Source organism: Vitis vinifera, chromosome 7 (genome assembly GCF_030704535.1).
Source record: "Vitis vinifera cultivar Pinot Noir 40024 chromosome 7, ASM3070453v1".
Classification (NCBI taxonomy): domain Eukaryota; kingdom Viridiplantae; phylum Streptophyta; class Magnoliopsida; order Vitales; family Vitaceae; genus Vitis; species Vitis vinifera.
This window is the reverse complement of record NC_081811.1, coordinates 27,245,235-27,259,101: the sequence shown is the minus strand read 5'-3', so window position 1 is coordinate 27,259,101 and position 13,867 is coordinate 27,245,235. Positions and strand designations below refer to the sequence as shown.

General features: G+C 34.8%; 1 protein-coding gene across 2 annotated transcripts; it reads left to right on the top strand.

Moving 5' to 3' along the window:
- Positions 1-2,546: 2,546 nt before the first annotated feature.
- On the top strand, positions 2,547-6,132 carry LOC104879919 (E3 ubiquitin-protein ligase MBR1). Of its 2 annotated transcripts, none has more exons than XM_010654496.3 (6): positions 2,547-2,659; positions 3,812-4,318; positions 4,901-4,951; positions 5,278-5,400; positions 5,489-5,632; positions 5,741-6,132. In XM_010654496.3, the coding sequence occupies exons 2-6, from the start codon at positions 3,830-3,832 to the stop codon at positions 5,870-5,872; spliced, it is 939 nt and encodes a 312-aa protein (XP_010652798.1). In that variant the 5' UTR covers positions 2,547-2,659; positions 3,812-3,829; the 3' UTR covers positions 5,873-6,132. The 2 variants fall into 2 exon arrangements, with proteins under 2 accessions (XP_010652798.1, XP_010652799.1); XM_010654497.3 differs by having other exon boundaries at positions 2,553-2,623.
- Positions 6,133-13,867: the final 7,735 nt, after the last annotated feature.

Genomic DNA, 13,867 nt, shown 5'->3' with positions numbered 1-13,867 from the left:
TTTGAGGGACTATGATAGATTCTAGTATCTAGAATCAAGGACTTGGACATCCAAGTCTCTAAGTTTTACAGATTTTAAAGTTTAAAAATAAAATAAATATATCTATTTGGATTCAAGGGCCTACTGTTTGTGTTTCATGCTAGCAAGGCAAAAATTGTAAACTGCCTTTTGGACAATCAAATACTATATCACAATTTCCTTTGCATAAAATTCATTATGATTTAGTGCTAGTAACATAGTAGTTGCTTTATTCAATTGAATACTGTTGTTTAACCTGATTTGCTCAAAACTTCCATTCCATCGTATCTATATGCTCAAGCCATAAATGCCACAACTTGGTAACGTTTCAAACTAAATATCTTGCATTGCTAATGAACTACCATACAATGTATTAAAACTAGCTACTACTATTTTTTCTATTCTTTTCACAACAAAATCATGTTCCAAGATTGTTAAAACTCCACCTTGGTTTTCTATGTGAACCAACAAAATTAAGCATGCTCAAGGAGATACAAAATTCCTTCAACTTTGGAACATGTAACACACATTGGTGAATATTCTTATAATATCATTATGCATTTTAATTTGAATTGTATTTATCCTTACAAGCATGTAGGTTATATTGTTCCTATAAGAACTTTCCTATCATTTATAGACAAGTCAATTGTAAACAAGTTCATATTAGGAAATATGATAGGAGTACATTGAATAAATAATCGATTAATCATTGAGTTTCTAATAGTAAGTAACAAGAGCTATGCATTATTAATTAAGGTTTTCCCATGCAACTACTATGTCCTCTAAACAATTTCATAATTTCTTACATTGTTCTTTTTTGTTGCAATTGAGACACTTGTTGTTTCCATTTTATCTCAATTTAGACATAAATTGTCCTCTACTACCATGATTTTTTTTTTTTCTCTAGCCATCAAATCTTCATTGGATTTTTTATTTTTTTTATTTTACATTCTCATGCACCCTTTTGTTAAACTCCTTTAAATTTAAAGTTATGCTAACATCCTTAGAGGAGAGAGTATTTTTTACCATACACCACAATAACTACAAAGTAATAATAAGAATTTGGTAAGGAGACTATCAAAATTAATGAAAAAAATTACGAAGTTGTCATGTTCAAAAGCAAAACTTTGGTATAATTTAGTATACCTAGCTTCTTCTTCTTTTTTTTCAATCAACTAAAGCTTTGGTATAGTAAACCCAACATAATGAATTGCAATCATTATTTTGTTAATTACCTAATTTCGATGATATTATGAATATTTTGCTAGTTTAGTTAGTCAATTAGTTTGGTTCAAGTAATGCAATGAGAATCAACTAATAAGTCGATCGTTATTTTAAGAAAATGAAAAATGGATAATGTGTCAATAGTTGTATAATAGTAAAGGTCTAATTTGTCGATAGTTGTACAATAGTAAAGTTATATTTTGTCGGTAGTTGTACGATAGTAAAGTTATAGTTTTTCATTAATGATTATACTTTTAATAAGTTGATTGTTATTTTAGGAAAATGAAAAATGGATAATTTGTCGGTATTTGTACAATAGTAAAGGTATAGTTTGTGGTCGATAATTGTAAATTATTGAAGGTATAATTTGTAGCTAGTATAAATATATTTCATCATTCCAATTGAAAAACAACATGCGTAATAACATTGTTTCCAACTTAGGTAAATTAACGAAGAACAATGATATTATAAAAAAAATAATACGAGTTACACAACCACATTCTAAACTAGTACTCTATGATATCATAAACAATGCAACCTTTATTCTTTTACTATTATACTATTTGTAGTTATTTTAAGGTAATTATTGGTACCAAACATTAGTACAAAATATAGAAATGGTGAGTTGAAGTAATTTAATGTAACAATGCCTAAACCTTAAACAAATTAAAAAGCAAATGATAATAAAGTACGTAAGTAGCTCAAACAAGAAAAATGATGATACAATAAAAAAAAAATTAAAAATAAAAACTAGAAGAAACAAATAAACATCCATGCCAAACACACATATGTTAGACATAAAATTATCAAAATGAATTATATATATATATATAAAGCTTTTATCAATAAAAGGAACAAGAACAATAAAGAGGAAAGAGAATTAGCCAAATGAGAGAACTTACAAGCAGAGGAATTGAGTGAAAAAGAAAGAAGAGCGGAGTGAAGACGGAAAAAAACTGAAGCAAATAATGACAAAATTAGTAAAGAACAAACAAAAATGCCATGTGAAGGGAAATTCGAAGCAACTCTCATAGACGTGAAAGTGGAAAAGGGAAGAGAGATTGAAGAAAAATAAGGCTGAGAGTTGGTGGAGACTGAAGAAGGCACCTTCCATAGAGTTTAGAGAGCGAAAAAGTAACAAGGGTTCAGTGACACGAGTCTCTTATTGCAGTTCCACATTGTATATGGTGTGTCTCCAGCAGGACACCTAGTTGTCAGTTTTGGGAATGTAATTATGATATGACATGTATCCTCATTTGAAATATTCACCAGTTATTCTCATTCTTTCTCTCCATAAACAAGTGCGATCTCTCTACATCCTCTTCAATAGGCGTCTGCAGAGAGGAGAGTGAGATTACAAAAGAGAGCTATCAGACTGAAGGTATCATAAAAAAGCGTTCTTGAGTGTGGGACATAGGTTTGATTCATTTGCTCCACCTTTTCTTTCATCTGCTGGGTATAATCTCGTTTCTTTTCATCATATGTGAGATCAGTGGATACTAACCTAGTGATTCTTTGTGTTTTTTCAGTTTTTGGAATTGGCATTTGATTTTGAATCTAAATGGTTTCTACAGGGATTGTTCCATGGTCGGTTTTGGTTTTCTTAAAAGATGTTGACCATAAAGGGATTTCTTTATATGAACTGTGTTCTCTAAAGTGATTTCAAGATTGTAAAATCAAGATGCAGGTTTTTGAGGGATACATTCATAAAGCATTATTGTTAATTAATTTGAATTACCCACATTCATAAGAAGGTATTCCATCAATCTCAAAAATTATTATTTCGCCTGCAGTTTAAGTGCAGATCTTTGAAGCTAATAGAGGAGTGCCATTCATCTTTCTATTTCTTTTTCTTTTGGAAGATTTTCTGCATTTTATATATATATATATATGTATTTGCCCTTAAAGAAATCCATTTCTTTGATCTACCAAAACCTACATGGTCATCTTTGAAAATAAAAACTATACAATTTATCCATCTGGTCCTTGCCCTCATTCAGGCTTCATGGTTTAGAGCTAGATCTTTGAAATCTACTTGTGAAAAAGGACCTTTTATTTGTTGGTATTTCCTTTTAATTTTTTGTTTCCTTTCTGTTTGTTAAAGGATCTATACATCTCATGGATGTTCAAATCTTCATTCGTCCAAGCAAATTGCTGATGTTCAATCAAGGATGAGAAAAAAAATTTAGTTTACCTATATTAATTTACTTGTATTTTTTGTATCATTTTGTTTTTGTTAAGCAACAGCCAATCTATACACCAATTCAAAGATCATCTTTTCTAACGAGGGGTTTTGTGAATTATATCTGAAACTAGTTGGTAGTGATATTTATTTGTGACCATAAAAAAGTTTTTGCTACACCAATTTATTTTCCTTAGTTGGGAAAAAAATCTTAAAGAAAAGATCTCCTTTTATTTACTTTTTCCTTACGCAAAATTTTATTTGTTAATCAATTAGTTTTCTAATATGATTTTACAGCACAACCCTCGCACAAATGTATTATCTGATAATTTTATGATAAATTAACAAAAGCTTCATGCAAGTTTTCTATGGAATATGTGGTTTCAGGTCAGCAAGCTTTGAAATATGGAAGGTGATGAACGCAGGCAAGGTCCAAGTCATATTGATCGGTCTTTGAAAAGAAGTGCAAGTGAGAGTGGTTTAAGCTCTTCTGGCCGACAGCGTGAAGAATCCACATCTAATACTTCTTCAAACAGTACTGCCACACCTGGGGTTGGCATGGGAGAACTATCTTCTATGCTGGCAGGTCCAAGCTCAGCTGCAGGAACTGGAGAAATCCTAGAGAGAATTCTTCGGCGGAGAACTAATCCTCCTAACCAACAGGATTTGGAACCTACTGCCCCTGAGCAGAGGAGGCAGCATTCAGGAGGATCAAACACCGAGCAAGCCGGACAGCAAAATAATAGCTTCTGGCAATCTCGTAGTTCTCTTTGGCAACGAGATCCAACCCAAAATCCAGGTCAGGTTGTCATAATCCTTGACGCAGCCTTGGCACAAGGTGGTGGTATTCCACAAGTAAATGATCCTCGTATCAGAAGCAGATTAATATCGGAGGTTTGCTAGACCCCAGTATCTTCTTAAAGTTTTACTGCTTCAATTGATCTTGTGTAGATTGCAGTTCCATTCTCTGACAAACTAATTGTTCATTCTTTAGTTATACTAAATTTGATCAATTTTTTGCCAATTCATCCAAAAACCATTGATGTCAGCTTATCATCCATTTTTCCTTTCCTAATCTTTCTTTACTACCATATCTTAACTTGGACTTCCATGAATGGTGATGTGAAAAAATCATTTTTTTCCTTTTTCTCTAGAACTTCAAGAGTTGCCTTTGCATCTATCCATTTATTGTGGAGTCACAATCTCATCTCTTGAAAAGATTGAATTGCTTTGGGTTTGATTTTTGTTTTTCAGTAGTGTTGAAAATTTCCTTTGAAATACATGGTATCATTCTGCTTGTTTCTTTTCTATTCTTCATTTCTTCTTAATTAGTGGTTGAGATCTTACAATGTTGTTCCATCCTTGCTTACCCAAGTTAAGAATTTTTGCTACCAGGAATTCTCTTTCCTTAATTACTAATGGTAATAAATCATCACTTGGGCTGAAGCTCTTAATTTCCTTGTTTTCCCCCAACAGGTTCATAATGCAATGGGACTCCAAGGCCGTGGTGGTACCATACAGTATCGGGTTAGTTTTCTTTTGATTATAGATCTCTTTGTTTGCTTTGATACACAAATCATTTATTCATTCATTTATTTGATTTTCCTTGTCACCTTGGTGCTAAATGGGACATAAATTAACGTGTGAAGAAATTAATTGCCATTTCAAAGCTGTTTTCAAATAATTATTAATTAGTAGTGACACGAGACTAACTATGTCCTACTATTTAGTTAAAATACTTTCCTTATTCTGTTTCTTCTGTAGCCGGAGAGTGTGTTAATTTTTCACATTCCTGCTTTAATTTCAAGGCATACATATTCTTTTTATTCACACTAATAGTGGCATGTATCCAGAGTCATACTAGGTTTCCAGGCTACTGGAGGTTATTAGACGTGATTTACCTGCCTGATGAAAATGAAGATGAGGATGATGAGAATGATGACATGCGTCTTGACATTGATAACATGTCGTATGAGGTGACTCAAAGATTTCAAAAGAAAAACATCTACTATGCATAATTAGATTGTTGTTATTTTAGAGAAATACTAACAGTTTTGGGCTCAGGAATTGCTTGCTCTTGGAGAGCACATTGGAAATGTCAGCACAGGGTTGAGCAAGGAAGTGATTATGGCAAGGCTGAAGCAAAGGAAGTATATTTGCTTAGCAACAGGCCCTTGTGTTGGTGAGAAAACTTGCTGCATATGTCAGGTTGGAGTTAATTAATATTTTATCTTTTGGTTTGTATTTAATTTATTTGTTTTATTACCTATCTTTCAACTGCTTGTTTGTAATATTCTGCTTTGTAACCTATTGCAGGAAGAGTATGCAGATGATGATGATATCGGAAAGCTAGATTGTGAGCACGAGTATCATGTTGCCTGCATCAGGGAATGGCTGGTACAGAAGAACTCGTGCCCCATTTGCAAGAAGACTGCCTTGGCTACCTGAGAGTCCAATCCTCATCAGGAATAGTTGCCTCGGCTCGCATCAATCATGGACAGGAAGCAGTAGCTACTTCCTCTTTGATAGTGTATTCAGAAAGTGTTTTGAGGTTTCATGTAGAGGCTGCTTTTGGCATTAATATATTTGACACAAAATCTTGTTATAAGCTTTCTCTTTCTTGTTTGAAGTTATCTGAATTTTTCATCAGTGGCATTATTGACTGCTTTGAAGGTGGGATATCATGTGTTAGAATTAATTGAATGTTGCTGGAGGTGTCTAGAAAGAGTGACCCTCTTGTCTTGTGAAAATTGCAGTCAATGCCTCTATATTTATTTGAACATATTGAAAATCTACAGCTTGGGTGCATGAATCCATTCGGTTCACAAAGCATCTTTCCTAGCTCAACAAATAACCTGTTCTAAATTTCAGTAGACGTTAATTGTTATTTCTTCTATAATACTTGGATTTTATCATTTATTAGACTTGAAAATGTAATGCATCTGATTGAGAAAAATTAAGCTTCAGAAGAAAAATGGAAAAAGAGGCTATAAGTAGAGTACATTTTGACCGAGTAGATGAAACAAGGACATCGACATTGAGAAACCATATGCTATGAGCTACTCCTTATATTTTGTTTTGAATTCCTTCTAGACCCCACAACGTTTACATTATTAGAGTATGGCACAAGTGTCCAAGTGCAGTTGTTGTGCAGAGCACCTAGTTCATCTTCCATTGCTTGGACCCAATTTGGATGCTTGAAGATTGCTTTTAATATCTTTGGTTCACTAATAGGATTCATTTTAGTTGTAGTCAATGCCAGGGATGTTCCTACTTCAGGATTATTTCATAGCTTACTTCGTTATGATCATGGAATGAGAGTTCAAAGTGTTCTCTTGAGGGGGTGCTTCTGCACGAACATTAGTTCGTTCTTGTTTGATAGACTATCTCAATATTTGCTAACCTTAGACTTTAATCATTACAATAAAGTTGATCCTCCTTTATTTATTTATAACAATGGCGATGTTCTAATTCTATTGTTTGTATATATTGATAATACAATTATCATAGGTAGTAATGCAACACTCATGGAGTCTCTCATTACCCAACTTGGTCAAGAATTTGCTCTAAAGGATCTTGAGACAGTACTTCACCATTTCCTTAGCCTTGAAGTGAAATATTTTCCTGATGGTTTATTCCTTGCACAAACAAAATATACTAGACATTTACTTGAACGATCTAAGATGTTAGCTAGAGTCCTTGAAGATAAATACTCCAGTTGTAATCAAAGTAGCAACTCTACATCATGATCAAGAAGCTACTAATGCCACTCAATACCAAATGGCATTGTGGGGGTCTTACAATATCTTACATTCACACACCCCAATATCACCCATACTGTGACTCGTATGTGCCAACACTTCCAGAACCCAACAAGGAGCATTTAAGGCATTAAAAAGAATACTCAGATATCTCAAAGACTCATTAACCTTTAGCCTACGATTTCTTGCTCAAAGTATGCTAACATTATCTTGCTGCAAACTAGACCAGTTGTCCTACCACAAGAAGAACAATAGGATATTGTACATTCTTTGGTTCAAATTACATATTATGGTCATCCAAAAAACAACCAACAATCTCACACTTCAGTGTAGAAGCAAAATATTGTGCATTAGCATCTACCACATCTGAAATAGCATAGCTTACATACTTACTAAAAGACATTGGCATCCAACTCAAACGACCACCTCAACCTCTCTCTAATAGTATGAGTGGCCCTCATATGTCTATCAACCCTTATCTTTCATGCAAAGATCTAAACATATCAAATTGGATTATCACTTTGTATGAGAAAACATAGCAATTGGAGCTCTCACCACTCATTATTTTCCCAAGTCAACTTTAGATTGTTGATGTCCTCACTAAACCACTTCACCAGAATTTGTTTGATCAATTTCGTTTCAAGTAAGGAGTTCACAATTTTACACTCACCAATTTGAGGGGCCTTATAAAATTGATGATGGAAATAATTCCAAAATTCATGCAAATCATGGTGATGATACACTGTCAGCCAATCTTGCATACTTGTTGACAACCAGCTCTACTCTAATAGTTATCTCTAGCCAACTAACTCCAAAATTTGCTCTCAAGAATTATCTCCAACCTATTACCGTTGAAAGACAATCTTGCTCAATGTACATATGGTCATATCGAAGGGTATTTCTTATAGGTGTATAGTGTCTAGTCAACCAGCACAATCCCTTGAACAAGGTAGCAACATGACTTTACTTCCTTTTTTAAAAAAAAAAAATTCCATCTTTTCTATATATTTGTATGCTTTCCCATAATGAAATATCACCATTGTTTTTCATTCGAAAATCATTCTCTTCATCCGACTCTTCAAGAAGAACCAAAAAGAAAAATATTATATAGAGAAACCTAAAACAAAGTACCTTTGGTTTTCCTGATTCATATCTTGTTTCTCTTTGCATACTTGTATTATTTATGATATCAACTTTTTTAAAATATGGGATTGAATTATTATGATATACATTGTGAACCAAAATTCTACAAAATTAAGTTTTTAAAAAAATTAATTTATTTTCTCAATTTATTAAACTCATGTGCAAGCCCAAAAAAAAAAATACATTTATATATGAGCTAGGGAGGGCATCGAAAAGTATGATATACATTGTAAACTCAAATCATATAAACTTAAACTTTTAGGAAAATTGATTGTTCAATACCATGAAGATAAAGAAGGAAGTAGGCATACATAGTTTGGGGATTCAATGCAAAGCATTAATACTTATTTAAGATTTGGTATAAAAACAAGTTTTTAATACATCATAACTCAGCAAAGTTTTTTTCTAAAAAACCGCTAATTAACATGTTGATAAAATGTTGTTTTGGTGCCCCAAAATATATACAGAGATAATTTATTTTTAGAAATTAATATATATTTTTCATCACTATGCGATGGAGATAGATTAAAAATCTAAATGGATGTAATTTAAACCATCTTTAATCCATGAATATATCTACATGAAATTTAATTTGCACTATTTCCAAGCAATCAATGAGTGTGAAAGTCTTATGTTCTACTAAGCAAACCTAATTTGCTCAAACCCATCATCTCCTCTCATCTATATGGCCAAACCACATGTGCCATAATCATGCTACCTATAATATATTGTTGGAAATCAAGCCAGCATCCTCTGTTTACTTCCCTAATTAGTGTAATGTACAGCCTTTATTATAATTGATTTAGGAATAATTCTAGCAAGGTAGTTTATTCACTTTCCATGTAAGAGTAGTTTATTCACTTTCCATGTAAGAGTAGTTTATTTACTTTCCATGTAAGAGTAGTTTATTTAATTCCCATGTAAGAGTTTATTCACTTTCCATGTAAGGGAAATTCCATTCCGGAATTGTCTCATATCCGTAGGCTATTTATTTATGCTTTCATTCATTGTAAAGGAAGGAATCACAGAATGAATTGAGGTGTTCCTCCATATTTTGTTTTCAAATTCTTCATATTTTTCTTCAAATTCTTCATGGTATCAGAGCAGGTTTAATCTTGTCTCATCGTCTTCATCTTTAGTCAGTTTTTACTCAATTCTATTCTTCTAATTTATGCCTAAATACGGTCCAGCCTTTGGAATGGCTACCAACTCATCATCCTCTACTTCTGATATCATCATCTCATCGTCTTCATCCTCTCATAAGATGGAAACTGGCTCATCTTCCAACCAGGTCATTGGTTCCGGAACCTTGGCTCACAAAGGTAATTTTTTGAGTGCCTTCACTGCTGGTAAGAAACGTAAAAAACCTTGGATAGTGGACTCAGGAGCATCTGATCATATGACGGGAGATGCGACAATTTTTGATACATATAGCTCATGTCCAAATAATTTAACAGTCCGAATAGCAGATGGTTCACTATCAAAGGTTGCCGGAACAGGTTCAGTTGTGCTATCAAGGGATCTTACTCTCAACTCTGTTCTCCTTGTTCCTAACTTGGACTGTAATCTATTGTCAATTAGTAAACTCACTAAGGAAAAGAGGTGTATTACTAATTTTTCCTCCACTCACTGTGAATTTCAGGATTTGGATTCGGGGAAGACGATTGGCAATGCTGAGGAATGCTCTGGACTCTACATCCTTAAGGAGCGCCACGATCCACAAGAACAACCTCAAATGACAGTTGGTAGTAATTCTTTTTCGGTTTCATGTCAAAATAACGATAGTGCAATTAGGTTGTGGCACTATCGCTTAGGTCATCCAAATGTTATGTATCTCAAGCATTTATTTCCTTCATTATTTAATAAAAATCCACAATCCTTTGAGTGTGAAATCTGTCAATTATCAAAGCAAGTCCGGTCTCATTTTCCCATTCAACCCTATAAAGAGTCTAGTCCATTCTCAATGATTCATAGCGATATCTGGGGTCCGTCAAGAATAAAAAATGTAACTGGTACTAGGTGGTTTGTCTCATTCATAGATGATCACACTAGATTAACTTGGGTATTCCTCATGAAAGAAAAATCTGAAACGAGTCAAATTTTCAAAAATTTTAAAAATATGATTCAGACTCAATTCCAGTCAAAAATACAAATTCTAAAGTCTGATAATGCTAGGGATTATTTCAACTCCATTCTAGGAGAATTTCTAGCACAAGAAGGGATAGTTCACTTAAGTTCATGTGTTGATACCCCACAACAAAACGGAATCGCTGAAAGGAAAAATAGACATTTGTTAGAGGTGGCTAGATCACTAATGTTCTCCATGAATGTTCCAAAATTATTCTGGGGGCAAGCTGTCCTTACGGCAGCCTACCTCATCAATAGGATGCCGTCTAGGGTACTAAAATTCCAAACACCTTGTCAAACTCTCCTAAAATCCTTTCCGACTACTCGTCTCATCTCCATCGTCCCACCCAAAATTTTCGGGTGCTCTGTCTTTGTTCATATCAATCAACAACATAGAAGTAAACTTGATCCTAGGTCACTCAAGTGCATCTTTCTTGGGTATTCTTCAAATCAAAAAGGGTATAAGTGTTACTCTCCGGTCACAAGAAAATTCTACAATTCAATGGATGTCACCTTTTTTGAAACCCAGCCTTACTATCCCAAAAACGATATTCAGGGGGAGAATTCAACTCAGGAATATCAATTTTGGGATCTTGAGTCATTCAGTGAGTCACCCATCACCACTGAAAATCACATTCCTCCAGAGTCATTTAATCAACCCGAGTCCATTGTTGACTTGTGGGATAAAGAGCACATCCAAGAGGAAACGGAGGAAAGAGCACTTTCTCAACAAACCCATGAGGCAGAACCGGGTCCTAATCCAAGCAAACTTCCAGGTAACAACGCTCCTGATGGTACTGTTGATTCCGAGTTAGAAAATGATATTCTTAATATGCCCATAGCTTGGAGGAAAGGAGTTAGATCATGCACTCAGCATCCCATTGGAAATTTTATTTCTTATGATAAGCTATCACCTACGTTTCGTGCATTCACTTCTAGCATCACAGAGATACAAGTTCCTCAAAATATTCATGAAGCTTTCAAGTATCCTAAGTGGAAGGCGGCAGTCGATGAGGAAGTTCGGGCGCTGGAAAAGAATGGTACGTGGGAAATTACTGACCTCCCAAGAGGTAAGAAACCAGTTGGGTGTAAGTGGATTTTCACAGTAAAGTACAAGGCAGATGGTAATGTGGACAGGTATAAGGCTCGGTTGGTCGCCAAAGGATTCACCCAATCCTATGGCATTGACTATCAAGAAACTTTTGCTCCAATTGCCAAGCTCAATACTGTTCGTGTACTTTTATCCTTGGCAGCTAATCTCGATTGGTCGCTTCACCAACTTGATGTGAAGAATGCATTCCTCAATGGTGACTTAGAGGAAGAAGTTTACATGGACATTCCTGCTGGACTTGAGACGACATCAAATTTCAACAAGGTTTGCAGACTCCGAAAATCCTTGTATGGTCTCAAACAATCTCCCAGGGCCTGGTTTGAACGGTTCACTAAGGTAGTGAAAAGGTACGAATTCGTTCAATGTCAATCCGATCACACATTATTTGTGAAACACTTCCCAGAAGGGAAACTGGCAATTATCATTGTATATGTGGACGACATAATTTTGACAAGTGATCATGAAGAGAAAATTGACTTACTTAAAAAATTACTGACAAAGGAATTTGAGATCAAGGATCTTGGAAACCTCAAGTACTTTCTCGGAATGGAGATTGCTAGGTCAAAGAAAGGTATAGCAGTCTCACAACGCAAATACGTTTTGGACTTATTGAATGAAACAGGAATGCTAGGATGCAAGCCGGCAGAAACACCTATGGATACAACTGTCAAACTGGAAGAAAGTGATGGAAGTGCGCCAATTGATAAAGGAAGATATCAACGTCTTGTGGGAAAACTCATCTATCTTTCTCATACAAGGCCAGACATCAGCTTCTCCGTTAGTGTGGTAAGTCAATTCATGAATAATCCAACCGAAAAACACATGATTGCTGTGATCAGAATATTGAGATACCTCAAGATGACACCGGGAAAGGGCCTCTTCTTTCAAAGAACAACAAAGAAAGAGATTGAAATTTTTTCAGATGCAGATTGGGCAGGTTCAGTGACTGATCGGAGATCAACTTCAGGCTATTGTTCATTTGTCTGGGGGAACTTGGTTACATGGCGAAGCAAGAAACAGTCAGTGGTAGCCCGTAGCATTGCTGAGGCAGAATTTCGTGCTATGGCACAAGGTATCTGCGAGGGAATCTGGTTGAACAGGCTGTTAGAAGAATTACGGGTTCCATTGAAGTATCCCATGGTGTTATACTGCGACAATCAAGCTGCCATCAGTATCGCTAAGAATCCGGTTCATCATGATCGAACTAAGCACGTGGAGATAGATCGACACTTTATCAAGGAAAAGATTGAAGAAGGAGTTTTCAAAGTCAGCTACACTCCGACAAACTGTCAAACGGCTGACATTCTCACAAAAGCTCTTGCTCGAGTTAACTTCGAAGATCTGACAGAAAAACTTGGAATGATCAACATTTACAACGCGGCTTGAGGGGGAGTGTTGGAAATCAAACCAACATCCTCTGTTTACTTCCCTAATTAGTGTAATGTACAGCCTTTATTATAATTGATTTAGGAATAATTCTAGCAAGGTAGTTTATTCACTTTCCATGTAAGAGTAGTTTATTCACTTTCCATGTAAGAGTAGTTTATTTACTTTCCATGTAAGAGTAGTTTATTTAATTCCCATGTAAGAGTTTATTCACTTTCCATGTAAGGGAAATTCCATTCCGGAATTGTCTCATATCCGTAGGCTATTTATTTATGCTTTCATTCATTGTAAAGGAAGGAATCACAGAATGAATTGAGGTGTTCCTCCATATTTTGTTTTCAAATTCTTCATATTTTTCTTCAAATTCTTCATATATATATATATATAACACGTATCCAAATTGCATTGAAGCAAGAAAATTTTAACAGAAAATTGCATATTTCCAAACATATATCCAAACAAAATTTCAATGTCAAATAGAGAACGACTCAAGGCTTTTGCAGTATCCTCTACTTTGGAATAAGATAACTGCATCACATCTTCAAGCTAAAGGCTTTTCTGGTGAGTTGTATTTGTTCAGCCTCTTCAACTCTGGCAGACTTTAGCTATGCCAGTCCAGTTTGGATTTCTGCAATGATGACTAACTCATAAAAGACTTTCACTTCAAGGTCAACCTTTGTATGAGAACAGATCCTCAAGAGCAGATTTATCCTCCTTCGCCTGAGCCTCAAAAGTTGATGTATCTTCTTCAACCTTTAACTTTGTTGCATCAAAGTTGTACAAAAAGGGTTGAACACACCCCTTTGTGAATTCTGCCAGCGGGACCATAAACCAAAGCACAAGTAACATGAACAGAAGCAGTCAATTAAATTCCTTATTTTAAACACTACAAAGCACAAAGAATTTGGATGTTGA